The sequence below is a fragment of the Sander lucioperca genome, chromosome 3 (assembly GCF_008315115.2).
Source record: "Sander lucioperca isolate FBNREF2018 chromosome 3, SLUC_FBN_1.2, whole genome shotgun sequence".
In the NCBI taxonomy this organism is placed as follows: Eukaryota; Metazoa; Chordata; class Actinopteri; order Perciformes; family Percidae; genus Sander; species Sander lucioperca.
The window spans coordinates 39,088,758-39,107,707 of NC_050175.1; the positions used below are offsets into that span (position 1 = coordinate 39,088,758).

General features: G+C 42.9%; 1 protein-coding gene across 2 annotated transcripts in view; it reads right to left on the reverse strand.

Annotated features, from left to right (window-relative positions):
• The window catches only part of si:ch211-71n6.4 (para-nitrobenzyl esterase), a 44,974-nt gene that overhangs the window by 2,909 nt on the left and 23,115 nt on the right, over positions 1 to 18,950 (reverse strand). For both annotated transcript variants that reach the window (XM_031323725.2, XM_031323727.2), the window contains exons 6-9: positions 14,473 to 14,672; positions 11,300 to 11,358; positions 8,654 to 8,821; positions 2,897 to 3,124 (exon numbers count right to left, since the gene is read on the reverse strand). In XM_031323725.2, coding sequence (XP_031179585.1) covers positions 2,897 to 3,124; positions 8,654 to 8,821; positions 11,300 to 11,358; positions 14,473 to 14,672 — 655 coding nt within the window. The remainder of the gene's footprint in view (positions 1 to 2,896; positions 3,125 to 8,653; positions 8,822 to 11,299; positions 11,359 to 14,472; positions 14,673 to 18,950) is intronic.

An 18,950-nucleotide genomic window follows, 5' to 3' on the forward strand; every position in this document is an offset into this window, starting at 1 on the left:
GCTGTATCCTGCTTTTCCCATTACGTTTGAGTTAACGTTATTTTAGACTGAATCTAGCTGTCAGCTAGCGGTTAGCCGAATTAGCGGTTAGCTAAACTAACGTTAGCTTCCCGGTGGAGGCTAGCCATAGGCTAGCGTGGAACAGATCGTGCAGGTCGTATCCTCGGTAAAACAGTATTATCTTGCGCATGTGCAGAACGGATCGTGTACCGACAGTGTGGCTGTTTTTCACTGGAAAATGATTCCAGCAGCAGGACGTCCAACATTCTGCAGCTAAAGAAACTGGAGCTGTCAATCTTCCGCTATAATACCATTCGAATTTCTTTTGTTATTTTTTTTGTATTCAAATAATATTCTAATATGTAATGCTCAAATGCAGCCTGTTATTAATATGTACTACACTACTCAGGCATATTCATTGTCAGTGCCACTATAAGCATGTGGTTGCTGTTACACATTATCGCCACTAGAGGGACTTCTAACATTTTAGGCTCGGTGGATGTCGATTTTAAAGTCCTGTTAAAACTATTTCCCACCCTTCTTCCGATTCCCAGCAGCAGCCTGTCATTCCCCCTGTACTAACGTTACTCGGTACGTAACGTTAACGTTAGCTCCGTGATTTAAAGACCTCACAGTGCCGTGTGTTTCTCACTCCCGCTTACTTATCGTTCATCCGACGTGACATGACAAAAGCATTTTGTTTTCACATGCGGGAAGGCCAAGGTGAAAAGAGGGAAATTAGCTAACGTTAGCCAACATATTTATTAAAAAGAAATCACATTTCAATAGTAATTTCAGCATTCGAATAGTATTGATTTTTTTACTATACAAATTATATTCAACTTTTGGAATTTGTTTCAACAGCCCTAAAAAAGACACAGAGGAGACTAGCTGACCTTTGAGACACCGTGGACACTGCCGGAGAAAACACCACCAACAGGACTCAATGGTGCGTTCAACTGCACCTCGTAAGCTCACGGTGCATTCAAAGTTGCAAAGTAAACTTCTGCCATCTAGTGGTTCTACTTTTTTGTCATTTAACAGCAGCTGACAGGTGAAATCATTTATTGTCATTACATTTTTAATAAATCATTCAAATTTGACCGTATGAGCTTAGCAATAACAAAATGCCTTCTTGAATGTCGCCAACTGTCATTTTGTGCTTTTCCTATTCTTTTTAAAGCTACATTGTGTAAGAATTTCTCCCATCTAGCGGTGAAATTGTATATGACAACCAACTGAATATTACTTTCTAGCCCTTCATCCTATGGTGGCCGAACCCGAAATTAGTAGGGCTGCCACCTCTTAGTCGATTAGTCGACTAATCGGTCGTTTTGGTCTTAGTCGACTAAGATTTCTTTAGTTGATGAGTCATTTTTTATGCTTATTCATGCTTAATTACTCATTTCCAAGAAACTTATGGGCACATTTCTGGTAAACACAAGATTTAAAGTGGTGCTTTTGTAGGATTAATTGTGGAGAAAGTCAGTTTTACAGATGGTTCATTAACTACATTTATATTGTGCTTTTCTAGTTTTAACCACCTGTCAAAGAGCACAGCTCTGTCGATTACATCAACTAATCGATTAATCGACAAAATCATATAAGTGTTAGTCGACTAAGAATTTCTTTAGTCGAGGACAGCCCTAGAAATTAGCTCTTAGTATCTCCATTGTTTACATGCAGCTGTTCTAGCCACTCCAATATTAACTTTGGTCTTGTTGCTTTGCCTGTCGCGTTGTCGTTTTAATTCTCTTTTTCGCTTCCTTGGCAACTCCGTTACATGTCCTCAAGAATAGGCGTGATCCTCCGTCTTCAACAGGCTTTCAAATCTGCCGGCTAGTCACGAGTAATCTCCCGGCTGGCATTCGTCACGGTGCCACTGAGTGTAAAAGCGTGAAAGGCGGAGGTATGTCCCTCTTTGGTTAATGTATTTTAAAGATGGAGGTATGTCCCTCTTTGGTTAATGTATTATAAAGATGGAGGTATGTCCCTCTTTGGTTAATGTATTATAAAGATGGAGGTATGTCCCTCTTTGGTTAATGTATTTTAAAGATGGAGGTATGTCCCTCTTTGGTTAATGTATTATAAAGATGGAGGTATGTCCCTCTTTGGTTAATGTATTATAAAGATGGAGGTATGTCCCTCTTTGGTTAATGTATTATAAAGATGGAGGTATGTTCCTCTTTGGTTAATGTATTATAAAGATGGAGGTATGTTCCTCTTTGGTTAATGTATTATAAAGATGGAGGTATGTCCCTCTTTGGTTAATGTATTATAAAGATGGAGGTATGTCCCTCTTTGGTTAATGTATTATAAAGATGGAGGTATGTCCCTCTTTGGTTAATGTATTTTAAAGATGGAGGTATGTCCCTCTTTGGTTAATGTATTATAAAGATGGAGGTATGTCCCTCTTTGGTTAATGTATTATAAAGATGGAGGTATGTCCCTCTTTGGTTAATGTATTATAAAGATGGAGGTATGTCCCTCTTTGGTTAATGTATTATAAAGATGGAGGTATGTTCCTCTTTGGTTAATGTATTATAAAGATGGAGGTATGTCCCTCTTTGGCTAATGTATTTTAAAGATGGAGGCGCTACATGGCGGCTGTCATTCGAGCGACTCGCCCGTATGTATTTTGAATGATTCTGAATGTCAGATTATACGCTTACGAGAATACTTTAATTAGTTGGTGGAAGTAATTACATATGAATGAGCACATATTTGGGAAAGAACAAAGGGGTTTTTGCTAAGAATCAACTCAAAACATTACCCAATGGAGGTTTAAGTATGGGTTCAGGAAACATTTAGGCACCGTTTTAAAAGTAGTGTTTTAGCACCGGTCTCAGAAAAAATCCCCAAACAATACCCAAACCCAACCAGGAAGCATCTGCACCTGTTTTGGCGAAGTTGACAAGGTGGCGTGTGATGAGATCCTGGAAGCTCTTGTCTCGATCAGAGAGAGGTTTCCCCAGGAAGGACTCCAGCCCGCCGAAGAAGGTCACGGCGTCCAGACAGTGGAAGGAGAAACGGCTGGGGAACGGCAGCAGGTCGCCAGATGCGGTAACCGGTCCTGACGGCGTGTGTGTCACCACGTATCGATACACGGGACTGTCGAGGGCCGCTGCACACAGAGAGAGAGGTTTAATCATATTAAGCTTAAAGGTCCCATGGCATGAACATTTCACTTTATGAGGTTTTTTAACATTAATATGAGTTCCCCCAGCCTGCCTATGGTCCCCCAGTGGCTAGAAATGGTGATAGGTGTAAACCGAGCCCTGGGTATCCTGCTCTGCCTTTGAGAAAATGAAAGCTCAGATGGGCCAATCAGGAATCTTCCCTTTATGACGTCATAAGGAGAAAGGTTACCTCCCCTTCCTCTGCTTTGCCCGCCCAGAGAATTTGGCCCACCCATGACAGAGAGAGAGACATCATGGCTTTCAAACAAGCAAAGTGGCAGTTGGTCAAGACCACACCCCCCCCCCCCTCCACCTTGCCCCAGTCTCTCCTCCTCAATAGCATTTAAAGCTACAGACACAGAAATGGTACATCCTAAGGAAAGCTCATTGTGGGACTGGCTCTAGTGGCTGTAATTCTGCACCAAGGCTGAATTTAGGGAAAGAGACTTCAGATACAGTATTAGGGGACCACTAAGGTCTATATAAAGAGACTTCAGATACAGTATTAGGGGACCACTAAGGTCTATATAAATAGACTTCAGATACAGTATTAGGGGACCACTAAGGTCTATATAAAAGAGACTTCAGATACAGTATTAGGGGATCACTAAGGTCTATATAAAAGCATCCAAAAAGCAGCATGTCATAGGACCTTTAACACACAGTGTGAAGAATTTAACTTCACAATAAAACAGACATTACAACAGTTATATTGCTGGAAACTAGTGCATATCAGAATCAGCAGCTTAGAGTTTTTACACCAGGTCTTTCTTAAAGGGATAGTTCAGATCTTCTGCAAAAACCTGTGTGTGTTCTTAAATGATAAGTCTTGTGTTATTCTAGACATTTCTTTCTAGATGGTTCTTTCGTGGAGACGGATTCATCTGGCCCGATGTATTTATGATTGTGGTTGACTTTGGGAAATATTTGCTGCTGTAGTTGTTTTATGTTGTTAATGTTTTTGTGTACTTTGTGTTTGACTGTACTGCTGCCATTCCACTCTTGAAAAAGAGATTTTTTTAATCTCAATGAGGTTTTTTCTGGGTTAAGTAAAAGTTATAGCGAATAAATCCCATGAAAGACCAAAAACAACAATGTGGCTCTCCGCTCTGAGTCGACTGGTTCTTACTGAAGACGGAAAACATTAAAACCACAACAATAGAAGCTCTATGGCACAGAGGACGAAGATACACACAAGCTTTGATACACACGTGTGTGTGTGTGTGTGTGTGTGTGTGTGTGTGTGTGTGTGTGTGTGTGTGTGTGTGTGTGTGTGTATCTGATTACTGTGATGTGTTTACAGACAAAAGAGAGTGGACAAGCATCTATTCATGGGACACAACGGGAGACCAGTCTGCAGGGGACAAAGCACAAATCACTCGTTTTACACACACACACACACACACACACACACACACACACACAGACAGACAGACAGACACACACAGACAGACAGACACACACACACACACACACACACACATAGAGAGAGACACAGAGACACACACACACACACACACACACACACACACACACATAGAGAGACACACACACACACACACACACACACACACACAGAGTTGAATTTGGCTTTTACTGAATATTTGAGTCAGAAGTTGCTTTTTTGCTGAAAATATTACTCACATGAGCCTTAAAATCCCTTATTCATCATCACCCCAGATTAGCTATTATTCTGTCACAGAAATAACGGTCTGTGCAACATAAAATAAAACAATGAACCGTGCAGAAAAATCACCCAGGATGCCTTGCAGTTGCCTCTCACAACAGCTAAATGTCAGTTTACTCCGAGCTTCACCGCTGAGTGAGCCTAACAAGCCCCACAGGCACAAAACCTCCACGAAGCTGAACTCTGCTGCAGTGCAAACTCATTGAGGAGCTGCAGAAGCTCATCAGGAGAGGGATAAAACAATGTGTAATGTATACTAATGCTCCAATATACTAATGTACTGCAGAAGGGCAGACCGTTTAATTTAGAAAACACTGCCAGCTTTCCTCAGACCAATGAACTGTATTCTGACGGATACATTTAGAAATACGCTGGCTCTATACACGCTGGAAGTACTGTTTGGTGATGGTGATTTCGGGGCTGTTTCCTGTTAAACTAAAAGGATCTTCCTCTTTAACTAAAAGGTCCATCTCTGTAGGGATCCTTTCATAATGTTGTCAGACACTTTTGAATGCGCACCTGCCCATTAATTGCAGCTTGTTACACAGCAATCTTGCTTAATATTGGACTTATTTCAACAATATCAGGGTTTCCCGCAGAAAATGTGTTAGTTAAGGTGGTAGGTTTTACAGTGTTAGTGTAGTACACACTACACTAAATATCAAATTTAAATATATAATTAATACATCTCTGTAGTGCAGACTCTGTACTACACACTAGGGCTGAACGATTTTTGAAAATAATCTAACTGCGATTTTTTCCCCAAATATTGCGATTCGATATTCGATTATTTTTTTAAGCTCTTTGTCTTCTGTATTATTCAACAAAGAATAATAATATAATAATTTATAGTAACACACAATTACACACTAGACAGTTAAATAAGTAAAAATATAGTATAGTATATATCTATATACACACACACACACACACACACATACACAACAGTGTAATTTTTTACAGTGCACAGAGAGGAGCTGCCTCCAGCCCCTCCCCCTCGTGAAGTTGCGTGCCGCCGTGTGCACTTGCTCAGAGAGGCTATTGTTACGTTAGCATGTTGCTGGTGTTCTTGTTCAGAGAGGCTATCGTTACGTTAGCATGTTGCTGGTGTTCTTGTTCAGAGAGGCTATCGTTACGTTAGCATGTTGCTGGTGTTCTTGCCGTGGGATTAACTGTACTAATAAAACTGTTGAAACACCGCGGCCACGCTGCTGTGAAAGCTCCCCGAACGTCATTTATCAGTCTGGTTGTTACCCCTCTCAGTGGCAGCTCCTCCACTCATATCTTTATAACGGAGCTAACCGCTAACCGGAGCTAACAGCTAATCAGAGCTAATCGTTGCCAACCGAGCCTTCAGTTCTGCGTGTCTGTATCCATTAAGTATGGACTCAAGCCTGAATAAAACCCTTCATTTTATTAAAATGGCTGTAAAAGTTTTAAACTACAACTCAGAGTTGTTTGAATGACAGAAATCAGCTCAAGGTACGGCGTAGCGTTAGCGTGCTAGTTGATGCTTTCTCTGCGGAGTGCAGACTGATTTGCTCTCGCGAGTCATGTGACCAAATCGCAGCCTTTGCGATTAGGAAATCGCGTTTTAACATATCGCGATATTATCGCAAATGCAATTAATCGTTCAGCCCTACTACACACTACACTAAATATTACATTTAAATAATTAATAAATAACCAGCTTTTCAAAATAACAGTTGCAATGTGTAACTTTAAGCTCCTTAAACTATTTTCAAAAAAAGTGCTGTAACAGTTCACTCACTCCAGCAGATAGTATGCGTGAAATAATAACAGGACACGTCATTTCACTGCGTGTAACTACGCTAACTAACCGTGTATTGTGAACCGCGTGTAGTGATTAAAAAAAAACAAAAAACAGCTGTGTCTCAAAGACCGGGCAGCAGCAGCCGGGACGTTGAGAATCCACCGTGAGAGGTGATGGATAGTTCCAGTCACTTCGTTGAAACAAGAGAAGAAAGCCTCACTGATGTGAAGAACAGGACAGAGAAACATATATAAATGTTCTCTGCCCACCGTATGCCAACGCTCCGGTAAGTCCATCACCCCGTCTCTGCCCGGCGTGCCCCAGCTGGCCGCACATTTGTTGACAAACTCCGATGCACACGCGACGGTGAAATGGCGATTGTTCTCACGGACACACGCGCGATATCAACTGGCTAGTTATCCTCCAGACAGCGACGGACCACGTCTCTTTTCTTTCTCTCATTTCGGCCGTGTGGCGCGACTTTCTTTTTTTTTTTGACGACCTAGTTAAGGCGGTAGGGTTCCCCAGCTTAGGCGGGCCGCCCGAACTACAAAGTGCTGCGGGAAACCCTGAATATTGTTGAATCCAGACACATCTGAGCCTGTTATTGGCAAAAACAGCATGCAGACGATGTACAAATGCCCAGAGTGGTTACACTGCAGCCCAGGTCAGACCCCAGTAAATGTGCCAGGCTTTGAAGCAAAATGAACATATTCTTCACACTGAACTGAAATGCACTCTGTTACAAGTCTACTCTTGCCCTGTCTTTTGTTGTCTGTTGTCTGTCCAGCACATCTGTTATTAACCCCCTAGGTTCTTTTTGTGCTGGAATTGTCCTTTAAAGCAGCCATATTATGCTCATTTCCAGGTTCATAATTGTATTTTAAGGTTGTACCAGAATAGGTTTACATGGTTTAATTTTCTAAAAACACCATATTGTTGTTGTACTGCACCGCTCTCTCTCACTGCTGCAGATCCTCTTTTCAGCTGGTCTCTGTTTTAGCTACAGAGTGAGACCTCTTTTCTTCTTCTTCTTCTGTACTATCTTTGATTGCACTCGCACATGCCCAGTAGCTCAGATGTAGATCATGTCAGCTAGCTAGCTCCATAGACAGTAAAAGAAAGGCTGTTTCTACAACTTCAGTCAGTTACAAGGCAGGATTAGCTGGGAGACTTCTAAATGAGGGCGCACATGGAAGTAGTTCTTTTGTAGATTATGGTGAACTTGTGTGTGTTGTAGCAGTGCTTTGCTACTGAGAACGAGGTAGCATGCTAGCGTTAGCATGCTAATGCTAACGCTACGAGCTAATGGTTGCGGTTAGCCTGCTCGTTTCGGCTTGTGACGTCACAAGCCGTGCCGATTTTGACCAGCTCACCCAGAGACTGAAGGCAGGACACATTCAGAAACCGTATCTCACTCTAAACAGCATGGATGGATTTTTTTCAAAGTTTGTATGTGTGTGGAAGCACCAGAGACACAAAAGAACACCCCAAATCCCAGAAAAAGGGTTTTTTTCATAATATGGGCACTTTAAATGCTCTCCTTTAAGTAGTAATTGCACTTTATGTATAATCTATAATGTCTTTTTTATATATTTTAAATGTAACAGCGTGCTCGGCGTGTAACACCACTTGATCCAAAGATTCGTGACTATATACAGTGTATATGGTTGAAATGACAGTAAAACCTTGACGTGACTTGAACATGGTCTTACATGGCGAAAAAGACATCTGTCAATCAGTGGATTGTTTTTTTTTGCTACACAACCCCCACGAAATGACGCAATTCACTGTCAGAGTTTGATCTATTCAGACCGATAACGTTTGGCCGCACGACTGAACAAAATTGCGGCAGCCGGCTGCAGCGGTCTTGCTCAATACTGGACTAATTTAAAAAAAAAAAAAAAAATGTTGTTCCCATTAGTCTCTTAGACACAATAGGTTGAAAAAAAATAACCTAACCCTTTGAAGCCCTTCAGTATGAAAAGAAGTTGAAGAGCTTTGTGAGTTTACCTGCAGCCCTCCAGGCCAGGTCGTTGTTGGGACAGGTGGTCCTGATGTCGGACACCATGGTGGTGTAGGCCCTCTCTGGACAGCGGTCTGTGGTGGGGCAGGGCGCGGAGCTCGGGTACAGCTCCAATGCATCTTTGGTGAGATTCTCACTGAAGGACTGAAGTTTATCTGTATAGAGCAGAGAGGCGCTGACACAACACGATATAATGCATACAGCATGTTAAGCCCGGTTCAGACCAAAGATTTGTGACGAGACGAAACCGTTTTAGAACGTCGCAGAGAAAAGTTTCAACAGTCTAAGGCTGGTTTTAGAAAGTAAGAGACGTCTCCTCTTTCAACAGCCAATAGAGAAGTCAGCTGGTGGAGTCTCCAGAGGCTGGTTTTAGAACGTAAGAGACGTCTCCTGTTTCTACAGCCAATAGAGAAGTCAGCTGGTGGAGTCTCCAGAGGCTGGTTTTAGAACGTAAGAGACGTCTCCTGTTTCTACAGCCAATAGAGAAGTCAGCTGGTGGAGTCTCCAGAGGCTGGTTTTAGAACGTAAGAGACGTCTCCTGTTTCAACAGCCAATAGAGAAGTCAGCTGGTGGAGTCTCCAGAGGCTGGTTTCAGAACGTAAGAGATGTCTCCTGTTTCTACAGCCAATAGAGAAGTCAGCTTGTTGAGTCTCCAGAGGCTGGTTTTAGAACGTAAGAGACGTCTCCTGTTTCAACAGCCAATAGAGAAGTCAGCTGGTTGAGTCTCCAGAGGCTGGTTTTAGAACGTAAGAGACGTCTCCTCTTTCAACAGCCAATAGAGAAGTCAGCTGGTTGAGTCTCCAGAGGCTGGTTTTAGAACGTAAGAGACGTCTCCTGTTTCAACAGCCAATAGAGAAGTCAGATCCATAATTCATTTTATTTTAATGTTACAAACAGCTGCTTGAAATGGCAGAGTTTTAGACGGAGCCTCAACGACCGCCCGAAACCACGGTAACGTTATATGGTGAAGCGAGATAGAGAGAGACTTGAAGAGAGGGAGCGCCCAGCAGTGTTAGAACAAAGCAGAGAATCAGAGAAATAAAATGTGTTTTCGCTGATTCATCACTAGAAATGTAACTGTAGCAAGCATGTCACTATCACTAACGTTACCCACATTCATATTTAGACGCAACAAATGATGTATCCAGCTACAAAAAAGCCTAAAAGTCGGAAGTTAGAACGGAAGTACAAAGAGGCATTGCTATGGAGATGATACACCGTCTCATCTCATCGGTGTGAACAGGTTTCAGAACGCTGCAAACCGGCTCTTTGCAAGAAGTTGCAAGCTTCAACTCATCTCGTCGCGAATCTTTGGTCTGAATTGGGCTTTAAATAACCAGCTAGCTTTGTCCCAAATATGACAGTGTTTCCCAGAGTGCATTGCAAGCCTGGTGGCCCACTGGGTCTAAGTTGCCCCCCACCAGGCCTAACCAAGGGGGTAAGCTTCGCTTCAGAGCTCGAACCTCCTATGGCGCCATTTTGATGCTAACAAGCCATCACCTCCCGTTAGCATCCCATTGACTGCCATTCATTTTGACGTCACTTTGACAGAGAATAACTTTACATCTGAAGAGTTTAAAGACTCTTTTTGTCCGTTGTTTATTTCTAAAGAAACACGACAATGTATAAAAGGCTCCATTACCTTGTACCTCACGTTATGGCTCCAACTAATCAATTAATTGATTCATTATTGCAGCTCTAATAGTTGTTAAGCCACAAAGATCAGGCTCCATGTTTGAATATGGACGACTTTTTAGGAAAATTTCACTTCCACAGTCGCCCTGCTGCCGTGGAGACGATCACACACACGGAGGCTTCTGTGTTGAGTAAAGATTAGAATTTAAGTTAACACTTCAGACCTTTTCATTAGTTCTTAAAAAGGAAGAAAAAAACTATTCCCATGGCTAAAAGCAATTTCCACAGCACCTAATGTTCATTAAATATTCAGCAGCTTCCTGTTAGCGTAGCATGTTACGGCGAACACACGAACCAGCATCAGACCGGCCTCCTCCTCTTTCTGCAGAGTGCTGCATGCAAAAATCCACATTTACAGTCTACTGTCCCAGAGGTCCTTTAATATGTAAAATATGTAAACTAATGTAAAGATAAGAGCATACATATTTAACCTATGGAAGTTTAGTTAAAGGTCCTAAAAATTTGATATTGAGGTTGAAATGTTTTTATTGTTTATTTGCTTTGATGGATATATGTTGATATTTATATAATGAATATAAAATCAATCTTAATGTGTTTAGGGGTGTCATCATTCTCCAAATTAGCGATTCGATTTGACTTTCGATGTAAACATTTTCTTTTCAACAGGGACAGCAATGTCACAATAAGAGCCACTAGATGGCAGAAGGATACTTTGCAACAACAGTTTGAGTTTCTCAGAGTTTACGAGATGCACATGAATGCACCATGGATTCCGTCGGAGTCTACATGCATGCTACCAGTCGGTCATCTAACGCTACCCTGTGTCTTTAGCTGCATGCTACCAGCCGGTCGTCTAACGCTACCCTGTGTCTTTAGCTGCATGCTCACTAATGTATGTTTTAAGGACTGGGTAGAGTTGGGTTAACATAATAATTGATGCCTGACATCACAGTGTCCGTCACTAATGTTTCAGTTACCTGTCACAAACCATTGGTAGTCCCCCCAGGTCCACATGGAAATGTTTCCAGCCGCCGGGCTGCAGAGGAAACACAGAGGAAACAGAGACAACGTAAATGAAACGTAGAGACAACGCAGAGGAAACACAGAGGAAACATAGAGGAAACAGAGGAAACGCAGAGGAAACAGAGGAACGCAGAGGAAACACAGAGGAAACACAGAGGAAACAAAGAAGAACGCAGAGGAAACATAGAGGAAACACAGATCAAAGACAGAGGAAACACAGAGGAAACAGAGGAAACGTAGAGACAACGTAGAGGAAACAGAGGAAACGCAGAGGAAACCTAGAAACAATGTAGAGGAAACGCAGAGGAAACAGAGGAAACAGAGGAAACAGGAACGCAGAGGAAACAGAGCAAAGACAGAGGAAACAGAGGAAACACAGAGGAAACGTAGAGGAAACAGAGGAAATGTAGAGGAAACAGAGGAAACAGGAAACAGAAACACAGAGGAAATGCAGAGGAAACAGAGCAAAGACAGAGGAAACAGAGGAAACGCAGAGGAAACAGAGGAAACACAGGAAATGTAGAGGAAATGTAGAGGAAACAGAGGAAACACAGAGGAAACGTAGAGGAAACAGAGGAAATGTAGAGGAAACAGAGGAACGCAGAGGAAATGCAGAGGAAACGCAGAGGAAACAGAGGAAACAGAAACACAGAGGAAACACAGAACAAAGACAGAGGAAACAGAGGAAACAGAGAAAACACAGAGGAAACAGAGGAAACGTAGAGACAACGTAGAGGAAACAGAGGAAACACAGAGGAAACAGATCAAAGACAGAGGAAACAGAGGAAACACAGAGGAAACCTAGAGACAACGTAGAGGAAACAGAGGAAACAGAGAGGAAACAGAGGAAACACAGAGGAAACCTAGAGACAACGTAGAGGAAACAGAGGAAACAGAGAGGAAACAGAGGAAACACAGAGGAAACAGAGAGGAAACACAGAGGAAACAGAGGAAACAGAGAGGAAACAGAGGAAACAGAGGAAACACAGAGGAAACAGAGAGGAAACAGAGAGGAAACAGAGAGGAAACAGAGGAAACACAGAGGAAACAGAGAGGAAACAGAGGAAACAGAAACAGAGGAAACACAGATCAAAGACAGAGGAAACACAGAGGAAACAGAGAAAACACAGAGGAAACAGAGGAAACGTAGAGACAACGTAGAGGAAACAGAGGAAACACAGAGGAAACAGATCAAAGACAGAGGAAACAGAGGAAACACAGAGGAAACCTAGAGACAACGTAGAGGAAACAGAGGAAACAGAGAGGAAACACAGAGGAAACAGAGGAAACACAGAGGAAACAGAGAGGAAACAGAGGAAACACAGAGGAAACAGAGAGGAAACACAGAGGAAACAGAGAGGAAACAGAGAGGAAACAGAGGAAACAGAGAGGAAACAGAGGAAACAGAAACACAGAGGAAACACAGATCAAAGACAGAGGAAACACAGAGGAAACAGAGAAAACACAGAGGAAACACAGAGGAAACAGAGAGGAAACACAGAGGAAACAGAGAGGAAACAGAGGAAACATAGAGAAAACAGAGGAAATGTAGAGGAAACAGAGGAACGCAGAGGAAATGCAGAGGAAACAGAGGAAACGTAGAGGAAACGCAGAGGAAACGCAGAGGAAACAGAGGAAACATAGAGGAAACAGAGGAAATGTAGAGGAAACAGAGGAACGCAGAGGAAATGCAGAGGAAACAGAGGAAACGTAGAGGAACGCAGAGGAAACGCAGGAAATGTAGAGGAAATGTAGAGGAAACAGAGGAAACACAGAGGAAACATAGAGGAAACAGAGGAAATGTAGAGGAAACAGAGGAACGCAGAGGAAATGCAGAGGAAACGTAGAGGAAACGCAGAGGAAACGCAGAGGAAACGCAGAGGAAACAGAGGAAACAGAAACACAGAGGAAACACAGAACAAAGACAGAGGAAACAGAGGAAACGTAGAGACAACGTAGAGGAAACAGAGGAAACACAGAGGAAACCTAGAGACAACGTAGAGGAAACAGAGGAAACAGAGAGGAAACAGAGGAAACACAGAGGAAACAGAGAGGAAACACAGAGGAAACAGAGGAAACAGAGAGGAAACAGAGGAAACACAGAGGAAACAGAGAGGAAACAGAGAGGAAACAGAGGAAACACAGAGGAAACAGAGAGGAAACAGAGGAAACAGAAACAGAGGAAACACAGATCAAAGACAGAGGAAACACAGAGGAAACAGAGAAAACACAGAGGAAACAGAGGAAACGTAGAGACAACGTAGAGGAAACAGAGGAAACACAGAGGAAACGCAGAGGAAACAGATCAAAGACAGAGGAAACAGAGGAAACACAGAGGAAACCTAGAGACAACGTAGAGGAAACAGAGGAAACACAGAGGAAACACAGAGGAAACAGAGAGGAAACAGAGGAAACACAGAGGAAACAGAGAGGAAACACAGAGGAAACAGAGAGGAAACAGAGGAAACAGAGAGGAAACAGAGAGGAAACAGAGGAAACAGAGGAAACAGAGAGGAAACAGAGGAAACACAGAGGAAACACAGAGGAAACAGAGAGGAAACAGAGAGGAAACAGAGGAAACACAGAGGAAACAGAGAGGAAACAGAGGAAACAGAGAGGAAACAGAGGAAACACAGAGGAAACAGAGGAAACACAGATCAAAGACAGAGGAAACACAGAGGAAACAGAGAAAACACAGAGGAAACAGAGGAAACGTAGAGACAACGTAGAGGAAACAGAGGAAACACAGAGGAAACCTAGAGACAACGTAGAGGAAACAGAGGAAACACAGAGGAAACACAGAGGAAACAGAGAGGAAACAGAGGAAACACAGAGGAAACAGAGAGGAAACACAGAGGAAACAGAGAGGAAACAGAGGAAACAGAGGAAACACAGAGGAAACAGAGAGGAAACAGAGAGGAAATAGAGGAAACAGAGAGGAAACACAGAGGAAACAGAGGAAACGTAGAGGAAATGTAGAGGAAACAGAGGAAACGTAGAGGAAATGTAGAGGAAACGTAGAGGAAACATAGGAAACGTAGAGGAAACAGAGGAAACGGAGGATTGAGTTCAGTTTGACAGACAGTACCAGCTGGCAGCGATGAACCTGAAGCAGGTGAGTGCTCACCTGAAGTCAGCCTCCTGCTCAGTCGTCCCGACGACAAAAGGAACGTCACTGTGGTCTCCTTTCTTGTCCCACACCTGGAAAGGTGGAGCTTCCAGGACGTATCCGTCCACCACGGCGACCGGGCCGATGAAGCGCCCTCTGACGGGGAGGTCTGTCATCTCATCTGCTGCCCAGGAGGGGAACTCCTGCCACGGGACGGCCTGGGGGGGGAAAGAAACTACTTTTGAAACTTTTAGAAGGTAGTTGCAGGTGCAGAGAGAGAAAAACAGAGCTTCCCATTTGAATTATTTGATGTTTGTTAGAATATTTTCATTATCAAACGATAGACAGAGACCACTGAAGAGATATTAAGGTTAATTTTACTCAAGAACCCAACGAGGAGGCCTTCTCCGCACCACGGAAAAGTACAGACAATGACCTCACGAAAAGCTCTCTACAGCAGCTTTTGTAATACAACGTAGAATGTGATAATCATGGTTAGGGCTGTCAAAATAATGCGTTAATTTCGATTAATTAATCTGAGAAAAAAATAACGCGTTAAAAAAAGTAACGCAGATTAATCCATTCCATATTGACGTTTGACCTGGAGCCGTTCTAGCCTCCATCGGACTGTAAAATGAAGGAGGGAGACGAGAATGTGCTGCCTGGATCATTGATTGGAACATTTACTTGTAAAAATCTTCTTCCTGCCAACCCTGGCTACCGAAATCTGGAGCTGATATGTCTGCTCTTCTCTCTGATGCTCTGAAACAGACGCCAACACAAACACCGCTGCACGTGGCGCTAGTTAACACTATACTAGACAGCAGCTAACATTAGCCTACCGCTAGCTAGTTAACACTATACTAGACAGCAGCTAACGTTAGCCTACCGCTAGCTAGTTAACACTATACTAGACAGCAGCTAACATTAGCCTACCGCTAGCTAGTTAACACTATACTAGACAGCAGCTAACGTTAGCCTACCGCTAGCTAGTTAACACTATACTCGACAGCAGCTAATGTTAGCCTACCGCTAGCTAGTTAACACTATACTCGACAGCAGCTAATGTTAGCCTACCGCTAGCTAGTTAACACTAAACTCGACAGCAGCTAACGTTAGCCTACTGCTAGCTAGTTAACACTAAACTCGACAGCAGCTAACGTTAGCCTACTGCTAGCTAGTTAACACTATACTCAACAGCAGCTAACGTTAGCCTACCGCTAGCTAGTAGCTGGATTAAAAACGGTTAAAATGCTGACAGCTAACGCTAAACGGTGTAAAGTTTGACTGTATTTTACTGTAGAGGATTCAACACCGGGATGTAACAATCTGCAGCTGCTGTTGTCGGAAAAACACAGACGGTGTGTTCAATGAAACTGGTAAACTACAGCTTCGTGGTGCATTTGAAGTTATTGTAAATGCCCTTTTCCCATCTGGTGGTTGTTTTTGTCATTCAACAGCAATTTACTAGTGAAATAAATTATTATTATTGTTATACATTATTATTAAATCATTTAATTTTGACCATATGGCCTTAGCAATAAACAAGCCGTTCTTTAATGTCACCAACTGTTGTTTAGTACCCTTTTTTTTTTTTTTTTCTTTTTCTTAAAAAGTATCGGTTCAGGCACCGTTAATTATGTATGCAATTAATTTTGATTAATTAATCACAGAGTATGTAATTAATTAGATAAATTTTTTTAATCGATTGACAGCCCTAATCATGACACAAGAGTTGGTGTCGTCAGTTGTTTATCTCGTCAGAGTCGATGACGTCTCCTCTATCTGGTCTGAGAGGGCATGAACACACCGGGCTCAGACAAGGACACGCAATGGCTCCATGTTATCTTGTTTAGAGTTCAAGCAGTGTTAAGGTTTCTTAACAATATCCACAGCAGTTTAATTTAACAGAGAGAGAGATTATAATATTATTCTATGCAAACAGTTAAATAAATAACAAGAGGGAAAGTATGTAAATCAAAATTTCCCTAACAATGTTTTATACCAATTCAATTACAGACGCACAGTATTTGTACACAGATTTATTTGGGTAGCTTTTGCACCTGAGCTGTTTGATCTATTTTACCCGAACCCTGGAGCATTTTGACTGATAGTCCTACTACCTAGTCTAGAGCACTGGTTTTCGAGCTTTTTATCAATAATATTCCCCCTTTGAACAGTTTTTTTAAGCCATGGACCCACTAACCAGCGCAAATAATTTTTGGTAGAAAACAAAAGTCTCTATAAAGAGGAAGAATACAGCGAGGTCAGCGATAGATTTACTAAACAACAGCCTTGGACCTGGAAAACATGTACATGATGATGGAAAAACTTGGAAAAAGACAGTAGAAAGAAGGAAGTAAGGCAAATAGGTCAACAATAGTAACAACAACTTCAGTAGTAAGAAGGAAGGCAACACTAGTGAAAGTGACAAAAAATTACAAAAAGCAACAAAAACTTCGAAGAAAAAAAAGACAGTAGAAAAAGTAATAAAGAAAGGCAAGAATAGGTCAAAACAGGCGACGAAAACATAAAAAAAAGGGAGAAAAACTTCAAAAACAGAGACAAAAACATCAAAAAAAGCGAAGAAGTAGAAGTAACTACAGCCTTGTAACTGAAAAACATTTTGCAAAAAATCTTACGTACCCCCTGCAGTCCTCCAGAGTACCCCTAGGGGGACACGTACCCCCTGCAGTCCTCCAGAGTACCTCTAGGGGGACACGTACCCCCTGCAGTCCTCCAAAGGACCCCTAGGGGGACACGTACCCGCTGCAGTCCTCCAGAGTACCCCTAGGGGGACACGTACCCCCTGCAGTCCTCCAGAGTACCCCTAGGGGGACACGTACCCCCTGCAGTCCTCCAGAGTACCCCTAGGGGGCCACGTACCCCGATTTGAGAAACACTGCTCTAGAGTTCAGCTCACTTTAGCTGAGAACGCGATTTGACCCAAATATAGGAAGTGGACCAAAAAACAAAGCCTTTACTAGCCTGCAGTTTTAACCATGCACACAATTTATCAGTCCCTCCAGAAAAACGTGATTATGCGATCGCATAATTCAATGCATAATCAGCCAAAGTCCACATATTTATGTGGGGGGTGGCATTTTTTCAAATACGCCGCACTTTCGCCGCATAAATTGGCGATTTCCGGGCAAAATATGCGGGGCTTGCATGATTTCATAATCCCCGCATTTTCAAAAAAGTCACACATATCTTAGCAGAAAGTTGAAAAAATTTGCGTTTACTTCACACAAGAGCAGCCATTTTCCCCTGTTGCCATGGGAACGTTATGAAGTGACGTAATTACGCGACGTGAACATCATCGAAAAGCTGCAAACCCCGCGATGAAGCCACGATGAAACCACAGTTTTTGCAAGTTCCCGCAATTTCATCGCATAAAATTGCATAAATATCCCGCATATTCCATCGCATTTTTTAAGAAAACGTGCCGCATAATCAAGGACTTTTGCCCACAACAATCACAAAAAAACTCTTTTTCTCATTTTTCTGGAAGGACTGATTTACGGACTAACGTATATGATTAAAGGGACGATAACTTTCAGATCTATAAGCTGTTCTGAGCACATTTCGCTGGTCGTCTGTGTGACATCATCATCTCTTTCTCTCCTTCACTCGCTTTCTGTCAGCTGCTCACATTGTTCACCTTCGTCTCAAATATCAGAAACACTAAAGCAGAACCAGAAAACCCAAGAAGTTATACATTTGGTGTTGCCTGCGTTATTTCTGAGACCAGAAGTGTCGGCAAGAGAGAAACATGAAAATGACTACTACAAGTTTTTTTAAAGATTATTTTTAGGGGCGTTTTAGGCCTTTAATGCCACAGGACAGATGAAGACATGAAAGGGGAGAGAGAGAGGGGGAATGACATGCAGCAAAGGGCCGCGGCCGCTGCATCGAGGAGTAAACCTCTATATATGGGCGCCTGCTCTACCAACTGAGCTAACCGGGCCACACGCCTACTGAGTTACAAGAACGAGACTTCCTTTACACTTATCTCAAATATTCGCAGTGTGAACGCAAACCGAGGCAAATGAAAAATGGGAAAATTGCACCCAGTCCACCACACTCTAGGCCCTATTTTAACGATCTAAGCGTGTGGCGTGAAGCGCCTGGCGCAGGTGTGTTTAGGGCGTGTACAAATCCATCCATCCATCCATCCATCTTCTTCCGCTTATCCAGTAACGGGTCGCGGGGGTAGCAGCTCCAGCAGGGGACCCCAAACTTCCCTTTCCCGAGCCACATTAACCAGCTCTGACTGGGGGATCCCGAGGCGTTCCCAGGCCAGGTTGGAGATATAATCCCTCCATCTAGTCCTGGGTCTTCCCCGAGACCTCCTCCCAGCTGGACGTCTCTCCACCTAGTCCTGGGTCTTCCCCGAGGCCTCCTCCCAGCTGGACGTCTCTCCACCTAGTCCCGGGTCTTCCCCGAGGCCTTCTCCCAGCTGGACGTCCCTCCACCTAGTCCTGGGTCTTCCC